General features: G+C 47.5%; 1 protein-coding gene across 2 annotated transcripts in view; it reads left to right on the top strand.

Annotated features, from left to right (window-relative positions):
* Window positions 1-610: 610 nt before the first annotated feature.
* Window positions 611-21863, top strand: part of LOC119444874 (serine/arginine repetitive matrix protein 2-like) — a 47403-nt gene continuing 26150 nt past the window's right edge. Inside the window, exons 1-7 of one of the 2 annotated variants that reach the window (XM_049663709.1) lie at window positions 611-836; window positions 2471-4459; window positions 4534-4682; window positions 6483-6700; window positions 12240-12294; window positions 13227-13346; window positions 14678-14800. In XM_049663709.1, the coding sequence (XP_049519666.1) occupies window positions 3125-4459; window positions 4534-4682; window positions 6483-6700; window positions 12240-12294; window positions 13227-13346; window positions 14678-14800 (2000 nt within the window). In that variant the 5' untranslated portion in view covers window positions 611-836; window positions 2471-3124. The remainder of the gene's footprint in view (window positions 837-2470; window positions 4460-4533; window positions 4683-6482; window positions 6701-12239; window positions 12295-13226; window positions 13347-14677; window positions 14801-21863) is intronic. The other variant, XM_049663710.1, reaches the window with a different exon arrangement.

The raw sequence follows: 21863 nt of genomic DNA, 5'->3' as shown, positions 1-21863 counted from the left end.
ACAAAACTAACATTCTGAATTATTCTAGGAGCTTGGCGAATAATTTCTCAACTCTCGTTTCCTACCTATTTTCATGCGCATACCAGGCGCCTACGGCGTTTGTGGTGAACTAAGCAAGTCACATTTTTGATATTCAGCGAAAACAGGGGACGGGCTTTGGTCAATGGGTACACAACTTCAAAGTTCATTACAACATTTGCAGTAAAGTACTTTGTAAGCAAGCGCTCAAGAGCGCTGCGAGTGTGTTTTAAGGATTGCGAAGAATTCAGCCTGCTGCCTTGGGAAAGCTTTAATTATCAGTGAAATCAAATCTAACGAAAATATTGGGAACATTACCTCCAATGTACATGGGAAGGATAATTAACAACCTTCGGAAAACATTCATTTAGCAAGTGTTCGAAAGCAGTATATGGGCGTTATCCTCAATGTCTTTGAGTCTCCTAACAGTGCATGACAGCGAGCTCACAATCCTGGTATATGGTAGCAATGTCTCGGGCTGATGTGTGGAGAAAGTTTAACTTCTTTGAATCCGAACGGCGCAAAAGACAAGACACGGCGAGCGACAAACGCGCGCACTCCAGTACAGACAATGGTGCAGTCAACGCCTTCAACGCAGGAGCACATGCCAGTGCTGACGACCGTTCCGGGAAGGACCAGTGAAATCCAGCCAACCGGGGAGCACAGTCGTGCAGAGGGTTCCGTCTGGCCAGTTGGAGCGACTACTCCGAAATCTAGGCCGTCTTCGGCAAAACATGACAGTCCGGCTTTCTTCGTCCAAGCCTCTCAACTACCTTGTGATCCTGGCCTTGTTCGAGTGGAGATTGCGGACGAGGGAGGTATGCCTCTTGTATTTTTCTACATTGCCACGTTTTCCACGTTAGAGCCCGAGCATGTCTTCATGATATGCCGACGTTTGCCATGATCAGACTATTGGCCCGACTTGAAGAGCGCATTGCAACGTTGCCTTCATATCGTTGTAGGCGTGTCGGCCTTGACAAACCGTTACTGTGACGGGCAATTCCGTTGCGGGAAGTTTTCTCCCACACGTTGTATAACCAAGCACTGCGACTATAGCCACGGACTTGTTCATGTATGCAGGAAAATTCAGGCACGTAAAGGTTCTTTTAACATGTTCATAGTTTTCGAAACTAAAAAAAAGCAACAAAGATAACATGTTCAAAAATATGTCTCAGTAGTAAAATCCATAATAAGGTATTATTGAAAAGGGTGAGCACTGACATTGTATGCTTCACGTTTTGTTTTAATGTCACGCTCCTTACAGAACAAAGTTGATCGTTCACTTAGGAAAAACTGTGAGGCATTCGGGTCACGAATGCCTTACAGTTTTGCCTTACAGGTGCCTTTCCGTGCCTCAACCCCCATCTTCGAGTGCGGTGATGGCCATTTGTCATGCACGTTCTCTGGGAACGACCGCCCCAGCGACAACATTGCGACGAAGCTTAACGCGCCAGAGCTACTTTCTCGCGCAAACCGTGCTTCTCATTCCCGGCGTAGCACGTAACCGGGACCCATTCTCATACCCATCTCCACAGCATTTATTCAAATATCACGTTCACTTATTTGGTAGAAGGTTGGCTATTATCGCATGAAAACAAAACCAAACTCCCCTTCTCTAATTTACTCTCTGACAGAGTATACGACTTATTATAAATAGCCTTATATTCTAAGGCATTTGGACGCTTCATAAATACCACTGAAAGCCCCAAACGTTGCGAAGTACAGTCTCCACTTACCTATTAAAGCCGTGCAGTATCATTCAAGAATACTTGACTCCTAGCTCGCCTCCAGCTGGCGCTTTCAAAGCCACTACTTCATAGCGACCTTTTGCGGAACACTTAGTGTAGCGTTCCTACCCGCCTTTCATGTGAGCATATTTTTTTTTTTTGCCATCCAAGCGGTCGTATATGGTGCAAGACTGATGATTTCCCTCTTCCACGAATCTACTCTGCCACTCTAGCTTAACTATAAAGTTCTTTTCCACGTCTCCTTGCGTACGGCTGCAATTGACATGCATTGCCTTTATGGCAACTCGACCTTCTTGACCCGTTATTTTGTGGGCAAGCCGACAGTTGGCACGCGGACCTATCATACCAGCAGTGAAAGATCCCACTTGTATGCGCAAGGAAACTGTTGGATTCGATATGCTGTGCGAGCCACACTCTGTAAATGACGCCACCATCTTATACTTCGGCGTTTATGGTTGCAAAAAGTTCGGCGTCGAAAGCTTTACGAAGCTGTAAACAAGCGGGAATCATAATATATGCCCGCTTAGACTATCCTAAGCACTCAGGATGACGCCTCATAGATATTATTATTTCAAGGCTGCACTTTAATAGACCGAGACAGCATTGCGAAATGTATAAGAATCCCTTTCCCGTGTCCATAGTCCTGACCATCACGTTTGAGATAACAATCCCGTCATATTTTTTTCTTATTATATTTTTTACAGAATCCACCAACCCGATTACACCGTTCACGATTGTCAATGAGGGTGAGCCGCTTGGACATCCCATAGACCAGAAATCAGAGGCCTCACAGCGCCATGCTTCCTCGGTACGGATATCTCAATGCGAAGTCAAAAAGCAAGATGCCTCGGTATCGCAGGCAGAGGGCTCTCCCAATAAGGGCCAAGGACTGATGAGACGACGAGGCACTTTTAGCTTCCCGTTCTGGAGGCGCCGCTCCCGTTTACGCAGGAGCAGCAAGGGTGAAGAAGTGAGCGACACCCCTTCACCGAACAGCATCTCTTCTAGGCTATTTCGCAACCTGGGGCTCATCGCCAGCAGGCTGACCGTAAGGCGAATCTCTACGGTGCAACAGAAGCAGGGCGACGAAGACGCTGGCCTTGCGAAACGAGTCCTTGTCCCAGGTTCACCCTCTACTAGCACAGAAACACCACTTAACCCTGTACCCGTGGTCCGTTCCATGCAGAAATACCCAGCTGTTTCACAAAATTACCTTGCCGCTGCTTCTACAGAGAATACCGTCTCCACCGGCAGTTCCACTGCGATTGTACCCACCGTCATTGCCACAGGTAGCAACTTATCAGACCTTCCTTCGAGTGCTGCTGTCGCAATTACGTCTTCGAACCTGGGTGAGCACGATGCGTTGGTCCCGTCGTACGAGTCGGCTTCCGTCCGTCCAACCAAGCTCGTTGGCCAGGAGCGATCTTCACATTGTCACACGCCGGTGCGCCGAAAGAAATTATCCAGCGCTGGCCTTCTTAAGGCCAAATATGGACGTAGATATGCGCCCCGTCAAGAAAGTGGACGAGATGGCGGACCAACCACATGAAAAGCCGATTTACGAGAGATCGAGTAGGGAGCGTCGCAAGGAGAGTGACATGGTTGCTACCGTTATCGCCGCTAACACACAGGAAGACGCCGCAAAGCGCCACAAGAATAAGACCCGTGGTGCCGAATCAGTGGACAAGAAAATTGAGTCCAGAGAGCATTCATATATGGACAACTCCACTGTCCGAAAGAAACGCAAATTGTCTCGAAAAAAAAGCAAGGACTCTGCAGCAAGTCCATCTGAGCCAGCGTGGGAACAAGGATCGCAAAGTATTATTGTTCCATGGTGCGAAGAAAGGCCTCAAAAGAAACGCTCAGGTTGCGACCGGTCCACGAACAAAGTGAGGGGTCACGGTATCCAAACTCTCGAAACCATGCTTACCGAGAAGGACCACCAGATCGGTGTCAATGGTCTCGATCGTCCTCCCTGTGCTGTGGCAGCTGAAACCAAGCAACAGCTTGGCGACGGCGGAAGCAACGACGCTCGCCTTACCATATCCGACGCCGATCTTGTGAACAAGGAACCCCCAACGCAAACGGACGCCAGAAAGACAGAAAAGGCGGTAACGTCGCATATCAAGTCAAAGCGCGAGTCTTTTTCACGATCCAAATGCCGTCACGAGAAACGCAAGTCAAAGCCTGACGTCGGAAGCCACCATGGCTCAAGTATACCAGCAGCCACAGAACGGGCTACGAAAATTAAGAAGCTTGCCTCGATCGATGGCAGTGACAAGGAAAAGCAAGCCGGAAAGCGACCGCCTCAGGAAGACACGCGTATCAAGCTGGCAAAAACACACTCGGGGCAAGTGTTGCAGCAACCTGAAGCCTCGAAGGCCCACGTGAACGGGACAGCGCGCGAAGATGCGAAAGTACCTGAAGCTTACAATTTGACTGAGCCTGAGAAGCAAGCCACTACCAAGGACATCGGCCCCATTCGGGATTCCCCATCTGCGCAGAGCAGAGTACCATCAAGCCAGAAACCGCATCCCGCGCCTAGCACCAGCGGTCCTTCGGCGCGTAGAGCTAGAAGCAAGTCGGTAGCGAGCACGCAATCAGCCAGGCGGAAGCAATCTGTCGTGTCTTTCGGTGCCGATGTGAAGGAACTGAGGCTGGAAGCAGAGCTACTGCAGTCTCTCCCAGAAGCGGTAGGCGACTTCTTTACAAGTTTGGCTAATGCAATGGCATTGCATGTAATATATGCATCTTTTTTTTTTCACAGCCCATGGCCTTGGCGCATCTAAAGGAAATGACTGCTACAGGCTCGCGGAAGAGGCGCCGGTCGACCATCCCGAGGACTTCCAGCTCTATGGCTGTACTACGACGGTCATCCTCAGCTGACTTTGGTGACACACGAAACGCTGCCATCAGGTTTGTTCGCTTGGTGCCACGACACTATTACTAAAGTAATTACTAAGGTAATTCAAGGCTCCTATGAATTGCGTGAATGCGCCGGGTCTTCTGCTGCTTTCAAAATTTGCAGACTGTTGCTAGGCTGGGCCACGCTGTGGACAACGTGAGAAATTCACCTACAACGCTCACACTCCACTCATTTATCACCGAATCAGGCAATACACTGTTTCCTGTCCAGAGACGTTAAATAATAAGCGACGCTGTGATCAGTATACGTGGCTCTAGAACAAAATAAAATGGCGCTGCATGCCTCCTTTATAGATGAGTGATGACTCTGATGCTATTAACAACATTTCTTATCGCTTGTGAGTAATTATCGATATGGTTTGGTTAATGATTATTATGAAAGATGGCACACAACCAATGACCTTAGATGACATCAAAAACGTTTGTTCAAGAGTGGCACATACCCAAGTTTGCGTGTAAGAGAGTCACTGAAGAGCGGTTCATTCTCAGGAACACAAGTTGACGTCAACGAGATTCATTAAAGAGCACCACATACCTAGAGTGATGCGCAGTCACCCAAGTTGGTCCGACGATTGGTTATGAAAACGGTTCCCCCAGCACAGCGCGAACGGTCACTTCTTTTCATCGAATGATATGGTATGACGATGGCAGCGGCTGGAGGAAGATTCGTCGTCTTCTTTTTCGGAACAATATTAGACATCCTCCTGGCAGCGACAATGCAGGCGTTGATTGCATTTAGGGTGGTTGAAAGGGGTTCATTAGATAAAGTCCAAAGTCGGATATCCTGTTACTTTCACAACAGCGTTGTTCACTATTTAAACCTCCAACGGTGTTTCTACGATCGGTGCCACCTCAGCAGAGGGCGCTTGCGACTAAACACATTTAGGTGGTGGTTTAGGTGGTGGAAAGATGCTGGGCGCCGCATAAAAAGTCGGCCAGTGAACTTCAAGGTCAGAGTATCCTCTCGAATCTACGACCACTAGTCTTTCGTGGTATCTTCAACCGGTGATCGCGAGAGAAGGTGCAGAGTCTCTTGACAAATGTATTTCTACGTCTGTGCCAAAAGTGCTGACTTATGCTTTTTCTTTCTTTCGCTCATTGTCGAGTTCCTGGCGGCTTACACTTAGCATCGACGAACATCACTTGGATTTGAGACCTTTTTTTATCTTTGATTTCTCTTTCGCTTGCTTTGCCTCCATAACCTGTGCAGAGCACTTTTGAAAATTTTATCCTGACGGTTCCAAGGCTGATACTCTTATTCTTCATTGTAGAGCGGCAGATTCCCAGTGACAGATAAGTAGGCACCCACCCGAGTCGGTGTCAAAGACGTTCCTTGAAGAGCGGCACAAACCTACTCTAACATACACAGTGAACCAAGTTGGCAACAAAGAGGTTCGTTGAAGCCCATTACAGACCGAATTGGCACATACCTACGCAGTAGATGTCAAAGTGGTTCATTAAAGAGGGATACATTACCAGTACCGCATCTACATTGACCCTTGTCTGCAGGGAAAGTAACTCGTTTAACAGTGGCACATATGTACGCATTACAACATACTCAATGACTCAAGTTGGTCTCACGGTTGGCTTTCGAAGCCTTCCCTCAGCATAGCAGTGCAATGCGCTACCCATTCGACTACGGACTACCCAGTGACCCAGGTAGGCGGGAAAACGGTTAGACACAAACATGCATAGATAGATAGAAACATAGATAGATGGTTGGCCACCGGAAAGCGCGAAAAGTACCATAAGAATGTTAACGCTGTGAAATTGTCTCTTGTCCATTCGCAGACCCGTGGACCCCTATCCCGGTGTTGCGCAGTCACGCCTTCAAAGCACTTGCAGCCGCACTTCTCGGCGCTCGACGGGCAGCTTGGCGACGATACTTGACACTGACGTGCGTGAACAGAGCCGGCAGACTTTCACACTGCGACGCACAAGCCGCCTACGCAGCTTAGGTGGCGAGGAGACCACCTCCCGCAGCGCGGACTACCGTCCGTCGATGATCGGTAACGACGCAATCTCCTTATTGGCCTACAGAACGGTCTACCAAATTACGCTCAAGTGAAAAAGGATCGCCTTGACATTGCGTTTCTAGGGCATTGTCGAGCTAGTCGTCCACCTGAGCTTTTCAAGAAGCGTCTTTATCGCAGACAGAGAGCATCTTTATCGCACGCTAGTAAGCCCGAGTACGCGGGATCTAATTCCGACCGCGGTGGCCGCATTTCGATGGAGGTGAAGCGCAAAAAACCACCGTGTACCATGCATTGAATGCACGTTACAGAACCCCAGGTGGTCAAAATTATTCCGGTGTCCCTTTCTACGGCGTGTCTCGCATTCAAATCGAGGTTTTGTTGCACGTAAAATCCCATAAAATAATGGCGACCAGTCTGAACACCCTCTCTACTGAGGTATCTGGCAAGTAAAGTAGTGCAGACACAGCACTGACAAGTGAGGAAAAAGCCTGCACTATTTGAGATTTCACGCTGTCGCGCACTGCGCATCACCCGTCTGGACCAATCAGAGCTGAGAAGATGGTGAATTCGAAAATATATACTACACACAAATACAGAAACAAGCAGAAAAATGCTGCATCAACAGCTGGCCGAATGCGGCGCAGCTTTCGAAACAGTTTTTTTATATTCACATTTTTTTCTAATGTGTAGCCCAAAAATAGACTCATAGCCAAATCAGCTGAGACACAGCCAACAAAAAAAATGCAACAGATCCAACATTCCTTGTTAGAATCTATATACAGCGAAGCTTATGAGGCAGTGTTCACGCACACCTCATCTAGCTCAAGGATGCACCGAACGAGGAGCTCTGCGATGCAATGTATCTTTCAACGCAACCAGCGTTATAGGGTTGAAAGAGGCCAGCTGGCTTTCTGCGCCATTTGTTTGGGCTACCCGACCTCCCTTGGAGGCGCAGAAGCGACCGTCCACGCGGTTGCGAGGCAGTGCAACGTATGCGCAACGTGAAACCATCTCCTCCGGTGCCCTCTCTCCCGTCACATCACAGCTCTCCGCTTCGCGGCACCCTCGCCCTCTCCACTAGCGACCAACGATCCCCATGCGCAGGCCCGCTTGCCCACTCTACTTCCCACCGCTGCGGGTGAAGCGGGCGAATTAGCTCACTCACGTAGCGAAGTGCGGGCCGTCCCACACCCGGGTATGAGCTGTAGGGCGAGACAGCAGCAGCAGGTGGCAGCCACGGTCAGCAAGAAAGGCGAATGGGGGTTTGAAATAAAGCTTCGCTTCAAAAAGTGGTAGCCTAATTTCGTTATAAATAACCCATTCTGGCAACAGTCTGTGAGCGTGCGTCTCCTCCGCTAGCCCAACCATGGTTGCGACTAGCTTCCCGCGTAGCCGAGCGCATACGGGGTGAGCGTCTTATTTTGAAGGCCATCTGCCGTGGTTAGAAACAGGGGCGTAGCCAGGGGGGGGGGGGGGGGGGGGGGGCTGATGGGGCTTCAGCCCAGCTCCCCCCCCCCCCCCCCCGAAATTTTGTCCTGCTGTCATACACCGCCGACCAAAACAAGCACTGGCGCCAGTAATCATTCTGGTTGTAGTCTACAATGTCTTTTTCATGCTCGAAAAGACATTTCGGCACGAGCATTGCAAACTCTGGCTGGATTTCGTGGAAACGCCCATGCACCTGGAGTCACATAACTCAAGGAGCCCCATCCGAGCACAAAGTTTCAAGGGCTTTTTGATAGCGAGCGGGCGCGTGGCGGTATCTCGCAGCGGTCGCGGAATCTATGGAGGGCATGGATTTCAATTCCGAAACTTTATGGGTTTCAAGTTCTCATAAGTCTTGACTCGAAAGGTGCGCTGACATTTCCAAAGGCGTACTTTATATTTTAAATATTCTGGAACTTTATCGGTTTTAATGTTCTTATAAACTTGGCCCAACATGCGCGCACTGGAGCCCTCGTGTTCAAGCCGTTCCATGCAGAAATGGAAGCACGCGCTCGCAATCTTCCACACACACGAAAATACTAAATATCAGCCGTGACTGTCAGCTAGCAGCTGATAATTTTCTCCAAACATTTTCAGGAAGCGCGCCCAATGTGATCGATTCAGTTGGGTCAGGGCATGCAAAGTAAAATAAGAGAAAACAGAAGAAAGTTAACGGCCTATTATTGAGACAATTCTTTTTTTTTTTTTTGGGGGGGGGGGGGGGGGCGACTTGCTCTGCCTCTCCATGTACATAGCGACAGTGGTCCTATGAATTCAAGCAAAGCCCCCGCTGAAAATACCGGTATATTCAGAGCGCTTTTTCGCATGCGACCTGATTGTGGAGATACATATCTGAAGACCGATTTGGAAAGTTGCCCCTGTAATGCCTCGTATTTAAATCCACATGTACAAAATCAAATTATAGAAATTTGTGGTGGTGAAATTATCACAGAAAGCCTAGATGCAAAAGTAAACACTGCAGGCTGCTTCTTCGTACTTGTTGACAAAACGACGTATATTGCTGGAATCGAACAGGTACCTAAACAAGGATGCCAATGACATCGAAGAAATTATTTTAGCTTTTAGAACCGGAATAGATGCCCTCTCTCTTCGCGACTGCAGGTTCTATGTAAACACGTACAAACGGCTGCACATTCTAGTCACTCTTCCAGCGACCACTGCCAGCAGAGAGAATATTTTTTTAACGCGAGAATACTAAAAAACTACTTGCGCTCTACAATATCTGAGGAACGCATGGTTATGCTGGCGCTTGTATACGCCCACAGAGACGTCGGCATCAACGTGTCCGAAGTCATTGACCGCTTCGCTAAACTTCCCCGCCGAGTGAAGTTCGTCCTTTAGATCGCGAAGCAGCAAAAATCAATGCAAGTAAAATGCTCTGTTCCTTCAGGTCTATAAGCTCGTAATTATGCATTAGCTTTGAAAACCACAGAAATTTTCGCCGTTTATTGTAGCAGTTAGCATCATGATTAAAATTACCATGCGTATACGAAAATTACGAGGACATTAATAACCGATTTTGACCGACCTTGCCCATTGAAAGCCCGGCCAACGCAGCGTTCCCAACAAACACACTCGGATATTGAGTAGTTCAACTTGCCGCATGATGCGTGGCTTTCACTCGTCCTTATCTTTCCTTTTTAGCTACCTGCTTTTACTTCTTTTTTGAAACGAAGCAATACGCTTCGTTAATTTTGGCCGCAGAATAACTATTGCCGCGGTGGAAGCAGTTAAAATATACATTTTCGTACTGATTTCTGCATCTTCCTTTATTATTCTACCCATATAGAGCAGGATGGTCCAAATACATATCACGATTTCTGCGATCATAGTTTTGTTCTTGCCTGGATCGTCTATCTTTCTATGCGTTACGTTTACTATCCGTGACTGCGCAACATGTTTATTTGCCTTGTTTGAAGCATTATATACAGTGACGTTTGCTTAGATACGCAGATTTATTGGAGACTTATGCGTATATTTAAGTATCTTGTTGCGAGATTTTGTGTATACAAGCTGTGAACTTTGTTTCCAGTGACAGTTTCCTTGCCCTTTATCAAGTTGTACCTTCGCATTTGTATACTCCATTCTATCTTCGCATTTCTAATGTATATTTTGCATCACTCCTTCTTTTTATATGTACTCACTGTTGCGACTTTAATTTCAGTTTCATTACTCACAATACACGACCGGTAACAGCTGATCCTGCGCAATCCATTGCAACGAAGGACAGCATCATTGGCCGCTGCACATGTACAAAAATGTAAACAAGGTTCTTGAATGACATAGATTCATCAAAATATTTTCCCTCAACTTGTTAATTTCATGGCCTTTGCGTTTTTCACATCAGCTGCGCGCACTGATTTGCTGGTTGCGAACTGATATAGGCTTAAAGTTCGCGTGATATGTTCTTTACTTATTAGACACGAAAACGCGAAAGCATTAATATCAACTATTTCAGTCACAATTTTTGGGGCATAGGGATATATTCTTTTATGAAAAAATACACATTTTACTTGTCATGACAGTGCGTAGCGTTCAATAATTCGTTTGCAGCATCTAATATACAATTACATTGGCAATGGCAATGCACTTATTATTCATATATTTGATCCCTCGACAAATTCTGTAAGGATGAGGCCGCGCTAGAAGGTGAGCCCCCCCCCCCCCCCCCCCGAACAAAATTTCTGGCTACGTCACTGGTTAGCAAGATAGGGCGAGCCGAGATACGGGTGCTGGCTTTGTGCGCGCTGTGCTCCCGCGCGCCTATAGTGTTGGAGGTTGCGTAATCTCAAGTTTAGGAGATGCATTGAAGCATCGCGCCAGCGTTGTGACAGAGAGTGTTCGTGGTCATCGAGTGAGGCCTATTTACGTTTGCCTGAGCGGCACCTGGCACCGTGCTTGGTATTTTTTATTGAAATGGTTCGAAACGAGGTGATGCAAGAACCTGCCTACTGCTGAGTGCATGGAATGAGGCGAAGAACGCTTAGCATTAAAAGCGCATAACAATATTTCTTGGTGCGTTGGCCTATCTGCTGATGACAGACAGGACAAAGCGCGAGGGAGCTGTAGCGGCGGATGGTGATGCATCGGGGATGACCGTCAAGGCCGTCGCCTGAGAACCCAGATTTTAATGCGAGAGCATTACGAGGCTCACTGTGCGACCCCGCCGTCATCAGGAAGTCGTGGCAGAAAAGCTGCACACAAACTACGACATCTTCATCTAACTGAATCAACGAAGAGACCAAGAACAGGACTTCGATCCTCTGCCCCACCGCCACCGTTAACCGCTCCGTGGCCGAGCGCGCTAACCACTGCGTCACGGTTGCATTGCGCAACCGCTGCAACGGGCGACAGTGAGGAATATCTTCGAAACGTGGTAGGGCTCTGCATGGCGGGCGATTCACTAGATGGCGCATGATAGGAGTGGCGCCACCGTCGGCGCTACGGAATCTTCATCGTCCGATGTAGAATCGCTCGCGTCTACATCCTCGGGCGAGACTGCAAAGCATGGTCGGAGGCACCAGTTAACGAAACCATCGCAATGCTGCGAAACGAGCTAAGCGAGCTGCTTCAGTGAGGCAACGTGCCCCCCCCCACCTCCCCCCTCCCCCACAAGTCCCCGACAACGCGAAAGGCAGAGCTTAAGATGGGTAAATGCTCTCGCATCTACTAATCATAGGAATTGCTTATTTGCCCCCATAGTATTTTACATCCATAGCATTAGGTTCAGCCTGCATAAAGCACCGATCGTTTATTCCAATATTTATAAAGCCATAAATGTCCCTCCTCGCAAGTGCCTAGTGACGTGAAATTTTTCTCAAAACTGGCGGAATTTTTTAGACCTCCGGTAAATTAAACCCCTAACAGCTATTTTTATGCATCTGCGACAAATCGCTTTAATATTGCACTTCAGTTGAACATTTAAACTTGTCCGTTGAAGGATTCGTATATAAATCAATATTTTAACACAAGCATCCTTTACATAATGTTTATTAAAGAATAACTTAGTTTGTCACCATTGGTTTAAATGCCTGCTTTCTGTCATCTTTTCTGCTTCCTTTTTCAGGGAGCCAGATAGGAACGCAGTTCATGACTACGGTTCGAAAGACGAAAGTCAGGAGGTGAGAGCTTGCTTTGCATGTTAAATTGTGATTGGTTTATAGTTCAATATTACGTGAAGCGTAGCTCCCTCAGCCTGACATCTGCTAGTCATTCATTCCAATAGTCTGCAACGCAAGTTAACTCGCTATAATCCCCTGACTTCTTTTACTTGCTTCCTCCCAATGTTGGGCAATCACTCACTACATGAATCGCCAGGCCTCTGTAGCAGGATGCACTACGCTACTGTAAGCGCACATATGCGAAAGAGCTCCAAGCACTGCTTCTGAGTTGACGAAATGGCGAGCGTACCATGGAGTAATACCGACTTTAAGAACAGGGCCTTGCAAGGTCAATCAATAGTCATTGTATCCTTGTCAGTAATGAAAAGTTGGATGCCGATGATAAAAATTAGAAATGACATTTCGGCGCCCGCCCGGGAGCCTTGTTCACAAGATTGGAAACATATACTGCTGCGTGAAGAGATTTACCAAGAAACAAGCGCATTTTCTTTTTTTTTTTCATTCTCTCAATCTCTATCCATCTGAGATAAAAAAGCAAGTGCCACGTCTTAAAAGATGCTTTTGTCCCTTGCCTACCCTATTGTATTGCATGTGAAATACAGAAATACTTTCATAAACAATCGATGAAAATATGAAATAAGAATTTCAAGCTTAAATTATAGAATTCTATGATAACAGGTCTGCTCGAAAGTTTTTATTTATGTCACAGTGCGGCAAATACCCATGTCCTTGCTTGCTTTCTTTGTTTTCTTTTTTATATTCGGGTGCCAGGGTCAAGAACTTGCGATGATTGGTCATTGGAAGTGCTTGCTAAGTTGCTCCAGGATTTTCACTAGCGCTATTATAGTTGTACGCAAACGTAAACAGAAATTCAAGACATTTCCATTCGTTCAAACCTATAAGTTTTAAGCAGTTGACACTGGCATTCGCAGCGTCCGCACGGACGTTCACAACGCCTTCCTGCTAGGCCCGTCGCTCATGACCGTGCTGGGTAACATCTGCAGTTTCCACGAGGGCAGCAACAAGAGGGCTCTAAAAGTCGCCTGTCACGTGTGAGTTGTATTTACAGACGCGTGCAGTTTGATTGAAATGATAGTCTTCGAAGGAATCAGCACAGCCTACTGTAAGCGAATTCGTTTGCGGCAGGTCACTTTTATAAGTTCTCCGGCCTACTGTCGCAATTGAAGCGGTCGTGAGTCATTCCCGTTGGCCAGACATCGATGTTGCGACGACTGAAGCAGTCACTTCGATCACCAACTCTCGCCAGGGATGAGAAGCACTGTACCGTTGTGGTCCTGTTTGGTTAGCAAAATGGAAGCTAGCACTGCTATCATCGGTGACTGCCGCGGTTCTTGCTCCCGTATAGTGGTTAAAATGGCGTCGGCTGTCTTTCAAAAGTTAACCGAAACATACCACGTGTTCTGGGTCATTTTTTCAACAAAGCTGGTTCTCATTTTGTGCTTCTTTCTGCGTAGATCTCAAACAGCTCACCAGTGTTACTTTGTTGTTGTTTTTTCGTTTCCTTTTGGTCCCACTACTCAAAATCTTCAGCGGAATCGATTGGACGAGAGTCATATTCTTCTACTGAATACTCATTCACTCCGACAGCTTCTAGTAGATGCTGAAACGTTCCGATTACGAAGTTATAGCCTAATAATTGTCGAGGAGGGTTACCGAGGTGTAGTGGCGATAGTAAAGCTGAGGGTGGATACTGCCTTTCAGCCACCTGGAAGGCACGTCGATACGGAATGTCTTCGTGTATAGGTAAGAGGCACCTCGTGGGAACGAATACAGTGGAGCCATCGAAACTCGTTGTCATCTAAGTGCCAACAAAGTTGCACTTTCAACAAGCAATATTCAAGCCTCCATGAAAACGAACATGGAGGAGAACGTCAGCTTCACAAAAGATGCGCTTTTATTGCAGAACATTTGAACAATAATTATATTTCTTATTACTTGAAGTTTGATACCCCAGTTTAGCTCAGATAACATTTTTTTGTGTGTGTCAGCGCCACGTAGTTTCACTGCAATGGTTCCTAAGCGTTTGCCACCGTGAAAGTATAACTGTCTGGCTGTCTGGCTGGCTGGTTGGGGCAAACACGCAGTGTAAGCACTTCAAGATTATAAATGTCATATTCGCTTGAAAAAATGTGCTTAAAATTAAAACTTTCTTTTCTTCCACCAACAATCAGAAATTGCAGTGAATGCATTCGGTTCATATGGTTACCTACAAGCACCTCGCCCCCGTCCAAGCAAAAAAAAAGGAATCTAATAGGTTATCCCTTGCGTGTGGTTGACGTAAACGGTATGGCTGATACGAAACGCGTTCGCGACTCACAAGGCCGCTCATTGGTGCATAAACTCATACGAATGCGCTCTGCAGGGTGGAAGGGACTGCCCAGCCGCCAGTGAACACCTTCATGTGGGCGATAGTGACTCTGCCTGGAGCAGTTCTGGCGCTTGTAACGTGCACCACCGTCATTTGGCTGCTCTACGTAAGGCCTCAGTAAGTGTACCTCTTGCGTACGCCGAACCCTAACCTGAAACGGAAACAGCCGCAACCGCGACAGTACTTGCGTACGTCAACCTCGTGGCGGCGGGGTGGTATACCAGACATTATAAAATTCCGATATAATATATATATACAGTGAAGTAGACGCTCGTATGAAGCGGTTTATTGACGTTTCGGCCGGGGTCCGGCCTTCATCAGAATACATGACGTCAGTACAGTTTATATACATGTGCATATCAACCGAATGGATTTGTTTACATGAGAAACGATAAAAATGGGCGAAAAAAATGCATGTCAATCGTTCAAAGGACAGCTGATACGTGTATACACAGATGGTGTTTGCAGACACATCATCTAAATATACAAAGCATAAAAATGCACAGAAATTAAGTGCAAAAACCAATCGTCAGGTGACAACAAAATACGTCACACAATATGGGCTATGTTGTCAAGCAAACAGACAAAGAAAAGGAGGGGGGGGGGGAGGGATTAGTGACGTACTAGTAGAAAGGAGGAACAAGTGACGGGCTACGATGACAGGCAACTCAATTTTCCTACACTTTCATTCACACCACACGCGACAGTATCAAACTTATAGATAAGGAAGGGTTCACGGGCTTCTCTATCATAATTTGAACGAAATCCAGATTCAAGCAACGTGACTTTCAGTTTATCGAATGAGTGGTCAGGGAGGCGCACGTGTCTTGAGATGGGCAGGTTGGGCAACGTGTTAGCGTGGGATTTACGATTGTTAAAGCGCAATCTAAAAGGCCCTTCGGTTTGTCCGATGTACCGTTTTTTGCACGCCGTACATTCAAGCATATATATTACGTTTTTGGTATCACAGTCGAAATTGCCTTTGATTTTTAAACGAAAATTTGAAGCCGTACTAGTCACCTGTGGCGATGTGCACATGTAGAGGCATACTTTACATCGCGGCTTTCAGCAAGGATGGCATCCGATGGCATCAGGGCAGTCAGTCTCAGATGATGATGATAGTATATCTCGAATATTTCTAGCTTTACGATACACTGATTTAGGTGGTTCATCGAAGATGTTTTTGAGGCGTTCACTTTGCATTAAAATATTGTGGAGTTGTATGTATATATAAGCGCCACTGACGGTCTGCTCCGGACCAGTGGCGAGACCAGCCACTCAATTTATAGGGGGAGGGAAGTTGCTCGAAGCGGGACCGGAGGAGGGGACCTGCAGTCTCTTTCTTGTGTTAAGGAGTTACTGTTATAACAAGACTCCTGCCACAATATAAATACTGTTAATGTTTGTTATCAGTCATCCCACTCATTTGTTCCAATTGGTATTCCCGCTCGTAAAGAATTCTAGGAATTCAAATTTTACGAGTGACCACGCTTCAGATCTCTCCATAATTTACTGCGCTAAAAGTCTCTAAATCGCGAAGATTCGTTCTCGACGTATTATGGGGAAAACAAACACAATGCCACTGTTGGAATGAGTAAGTAATCATATTGGTGCCTTAATTACTAGATGCGATTTTAGACTGATAATTGCGCTGGGTGGAGTGCGATATTATTACATAACAGACATCCAGTGTTGCAGTTATGAATATTATTTTATTTGTGCACAATAAATGAAGTTCACGCAGCTTGTTTCAAATAATCATTATTGCACATTTACTGTAACAGTACGACATAAAACTCACTCGAAAAGTTACTCGTAAATAGAAGTATATAAGCCTAAAACCTGAAGACGAAAGAAAGCACAGCAACTTTGCTACCACTTGTATAATTTTACAGTTGCAAAATAACACTAATAAAATCATGCCCGTTGAACGAAGACTAGTGCTCTCAACAAAACCATGGTAACATTTTTATACAAAAAAATCTGTCGCAGTTTCACCCGAAAGGCGAAGCATCAATTGCGATATCAAATTCGTAGAGAGCTATACGCTGTAAGGATAGTAGTTTTATCAGCTGTATAAACTTGGGCATGCAGCAGCACCAGCAACGCGCAGAACTGTTGTCGACGCCGTCGGTGTTTTGCCCGCGTTAGCATCGAACGCGCGAAGCGTTTGTGACTGTCGCCGGTACCTCTGGGGGCGGCTCGGAGGTTTTCGACGAGATCAGAATGGGACACTCGTCGAGCAGCGTCGGAAATCTTACCCACCTTCTCGCCTCGCAACGTTTTTATATAAATATGCATTTGGTGCCGCTGCTTAATGTCACCTGCCCTCCCTCCCTCCCGTCCCCCTACGACCTTTCGCGCGACGGAAGAAGTCGCGTTTGCTCTCTATATATGGTGATTGTAAAGGAGGAAAGAGACGCTTAATTCTGCAGCCCTTCAGGGAGCACGGCGCAGAATGCGCGTTTGCTCTCCGACGTGCGTTCGCTCCCCATGAAAGCGTGCGTCCCTCGCGCCCTTTCACTCGCACATACAGCGTCCGGAGCGCAGCGACGATTTCATCGCCGTTGATGTCATGCGGAACATCACGGTGACGACGACGGTGACGGCGACGCCAACGGCCGAAATCCGCTTTGGAGTGTCCATATAATTGCTATCGCAGTAAAAAGTTGCAAACAAAAGGTCAGTTCAAAGTCTCAAATTCGAAGTACAGCATGTAGCAGTGACATATTTATAGAACATTCATCCACTTTAGCATGCGCTATAAACACTACAGAATCACCACCATGGCAGCGCAAAGAGCCCCCAAAACTCGAGAGCACAAATAAAATAGTGATTATACATCTCACTAACTGCAGCCCGGGGAAGGAAACGCGCGTGTAATTATTGCTGCGCCACCCCACTCTACAGAAGCAATTCGATATGTATGTGGAATTTGACTGAAATTTAAAGGGTACATGATGATCTCGAGAACAATGCAAATCTTCGTTGACGCACGCCCAAAAGATATATACGTGCCCTTCCTCAAAATTGACAATCATAGAGAGCATGAGAAAATACTTGGACAACGCAGCTTTAATGGAAATAAAGATATAAAAACAATACTGAAGCAAAATTCATGACCAGAGAACTAGCATGTCAGCTTGCTATATTTAAGCAGTTCTATTAAAAAGTCCCTTTCAAGTGGCGAATGGCAAGCTAGCGTTGCACCACGAATTTCAACCACCGTCGTACACAATTTCGGTTGGTGAAGCGATTGATAACTATTCACAAGCAACAGAGATATGTCTATGTGAGTATGCAGCAAGGCCAGGCCGGCCAGTGGGTTTCACTCATCTGTGACCACAGCCATGTTTTTTTAAGCGATGGAGTGTGGAGAAAGACCTTTCGGCGCTGGCAACGCTGACAGTGAGAGTGTCCAGTATTTTCAGAACTGTTTTGATCCAAGGAAAGCTGGCACCGCCCACATGTAGACCGTTTCAACAGCAGTCGAAGGTATGTCTGCTCCTTCTTAGCGACAGTTCGGCTTCAATACACTTGCAGTTATCGGGGCGCGACTATACATGAATGAGCCATGCCGCTGCGCAATCTCCGTTAACACTGTTGCTTCGTCTTCTGTTGTGATGACATACAGCTGAGACGGCATGAAAACGAAGACCTCGAAGACTCCAAAAGAAACTTCGTTGAATCTTGATTTCAGATCTACCAACACATTATCCAGTAGTGGGATGTATACCGACATCCTGTAGAAGCTCTCTGGATCGATAGCTGGGGTGTTAGACCTGTGGGTCTGTCTCTACGTGATGTGACGGAGCCGCAGGTCTATTTCAAGCTCATCCGCCAGCGCGATGGCTTGGTCGTAGAGAGGCGTGAATACCTACCTCTTCGCAGATTTTTTTTTTGCTCTGAACAGTTAGAACAGCTACGGTGTCTGTGAACGCGTTCCTTGCTGTGCGCACAACGACGCACTCCTTCTGGTACAGGGGACTCATTGGGAGCGTGTGCGCCTGTAGGTCCGAGAGGCAAACTATCGCGATAATAAACTCGCGATTGTCAACAGCAACGCGGAGCGTCCTTGTTTTAGGGGCGACGCTCCTTATGGGTGTGGGTCTGTCCCTCCTCTGTAGTATGTAGTAGTAGTAGTCGTCGTCGTAGTAGGTAGCCACGTCTACTTTTATGAAAAAAATTCACAGCATATCCACGGGGTGAATGATGATGAGTGGGCGAAGCTCCGGAGGGAATCATCGGATCTCCCGCTTAAGGGGACGCTAGCACAAACGCGTTAGAAACGTGCAGTACTCTCTAGTAAGGGGGAGCGGCCACAGCGTCTTACGTAGCCATTTACACATGCCGGAACGTGCACCGCGTTTGCCGACGCCATCACATGACTGCCGAGAGAGCATACCCCCCGTTTTCATAAACGCTCCTCGACTTGAACTTGACTTGCCACCGCCTTGGGCAGCGCGTTCGAAACGCGTTGAAGGTAAGGCGGAGAGGCCACATCGTCTTACACCAGCTTCTTACACGGGCCGTAACGCGCTAGCACAAACGCGGCCTTTCGTTAATGTTGGGTATTTATTGCCATCATGGTGCGTGTGTCCATGTCCGCTTCGTGGCGTAGTGGGCTAACGCCGCGCGCTCGGAAGCGAGGGGTCCCTGGTTCGATTCCGCGCTACGGACACAACTTCGGAATTTTTTTTCTCATTTTTCTCAGACTGGTTACGCACTACGACTACGACGAGGGACGAACGGGTGCCGCTTTAAGGAGCTTCGCCCCTAAAAACTAAATTCCGAAAGTTGTGTCCGTAGCGCGGAATCGAACCAGGGACCCCTCGCTTCCGAACGCGCGGCGCTAACCACTACGCCACGAAGCGCACATGGACACACGCACCACGATGACAATTAATACCCAACATTAACGAAAGACTGCGCGTTTCTAACGCGTTTGTGCTAGCGCGTTACGGCCCGTGTAAGAAGCTGGTGTAAGACGCTGTGGCCTCTCCGCCTTACCCCAGTATTCATAAACGCTCCTCGACTTGAACTTGACTTGCCACCGCCTTGGGCAGCGCGTTCGAAACGCGTTGAAGGTGGTGGCAAGTCAAGTTCAAGTCGAGGAGCGTTTATGAATACGGGGGTTATACTCTCTCAGCAGTCAAGTGATGGCGTCGGCAAACGCGGTGCACGTTCCGGCATGTGTAAACGGCTGCGTAAGACGATATGGCCTCTCCCGCTTACTAGAGAGTACTGCCCGTTTCTAACGCGTTTGTGCTATCGTCCCCTTAAGCGGGAGATGGTGCAATTATAATGAAGGGCGCTGTTATAAAATAGGAATGACGTCACATATGGCGTGTGTCATTGGTGGAAGTCAATCGTTCGATTTAGTGCGGCGAGACTGGGCGAATTACACGGAAGATTCACGGTTTACCGATGATTCCCTCCGGAGCTTCGCCCACTCATCATCATTCACCCCGTGGATATGCGGTTTTATTGCGATAGCAATTATATGGACACTCCAAAGCAGATTTCTGCCGTCGGCGTCGCCGTCGCCGTTGCCGTCGCCGTCGCCGTGAGGTTCCGTATGACGTCAATGGAGATGAAATCGTCGCCGCGCGCCGCCGAACGCTGTATGTGCGAGTGAAAGGGCGTGAGGGACGCGCGCTTTCACGGGGAGTGAACGCACGGCGGATAACAAACGCGCGTTCTGTGCCGTGCTCCCTTAAGGGCTGCAGAAGTAGGCGTCTCTTTCCTCCTTTACAATCACCATATATGTAGAGCAAACGCGTCTTCTTCTGACGCACGAAAGGCCGTGGGGGGGGGGGGGGGGAGGGGGAGGGAAGGGAGGGGACGTTTAGCTGCGGCACCAAGTACCTATTTATGTCAGAAGAAGATAGCGCCAACCTTTCCCTTTCCCTCAAGAACCACTTATCATCCGGCAACAGTCACCAACGCCGCACGCATTTCGTGCGAACGTGGGCAAAACGCCGACGGCGTCGACAACAGTTCTGCGCGTTGCCGGTGCTGCTGCATGTCCAAGATTATACAGCTGATAAAGCTACTATCATTACTCCGTATAGCTCTCTACAAATTTGCTATCGCAATTGATGCTTCGCCTTTCAGGTAAAACTGCGACAACTTTTTTTTTTTTTCAGCGCGTTGCAGTTATTTCTAGTTGGTATCAGTTGAGTTTCAAATGAGTATCGAAACTAGATGACACTGTCGTGTTACCCGCCGTGGTTGCTCAGTGGCTATGGTGTTGGGCTGCTGAGCACGAGGTCGCGGGATCGAATCCCGGCCACGGCGGCCGCATTTCGATGGGGGCGAAATGCGAAAACACCCGTGTACTTAGATTTAGGTGCACGTTAAAGAACCCCAGGTGGTCCAAATTTCCGGAGTCCCCCACTACGGCGTGCCTCATAATCAGAACTGGTTTTGGCACGTAAAACCCCATAATTTAATTTTTTTTAACACTGTCGTGTCGTTCGACCCAGCTCGTTTCACAGACGCCTTTAAGTTGGTGGCGAAGTGGTTTTTCAGTAGAATATTTCGTTTTGGTGACGTGGTGAAGCAGCAAGTTATCACCTTCATATAATCCCTACTGTGTTCCTGACGGCTTGAAAGCGCGATGACATGGATAAATACAAGTTTCGCTCGCGGTTAAAGCACCGGGAGCGAACTGCGTTTGAGGCACACCGCTTAATTTCGGAAACGGCACCACATACTTTTGACACCATGACGCTGGCTGCAGCCATCTGTCGCTATGCCAGCGCACCTGTCGAGGTGAAGTTCTAGGCCCTTCATCATTTTTAGAACCGTTCACCGAGTACTTTCTCTGTCACGATTGGCTCAGTAACGTTGGCGTTGACAGCATCGCTGTCATTGCGCGGGTCCACAAATTGGAAGAGGTGTTCTCGTACCATTTTCTTGTCTACGTACCACATAAAAAGACTTTCAGCTGCGACGTGTGAGATACATCGGTTGTTTATCGAACATGATGCGGTAGATGCCCGACTCTTGCACCCACTGAAAAACTGTTACAATAACCTCGTCTCCACAGCACTTGATCAGTTTGCTCTGGGTCGTCTTGCTGATATACATGGCTCGGGATGATGTGCTGACAAGGTGCTTCTGAAGTTCAGTGTCCCCGCTTGATACTCAAAAGTGCAGCATCTAGCGGAAATTG

Source organism: Dermacentor silvarum, chromosome 3, assembly GCF_013339745.2.
Source record: "Dermacentor silvarum isolate Dsil-2018 chromosome 3, BIME_Dsil_1.4, whole genome shotgun sequence".
In the NCBI taxonomy this organism is placed as follows: Eukaryota; Metazoa; Arthropoda; class Arachnida; order Ixodida; family Ixodidae; genus Dermacentor; species Dermacentor silvarum.
This window is presented reverse-complemented; position numbering and strand designations above follow the sequence as displayed.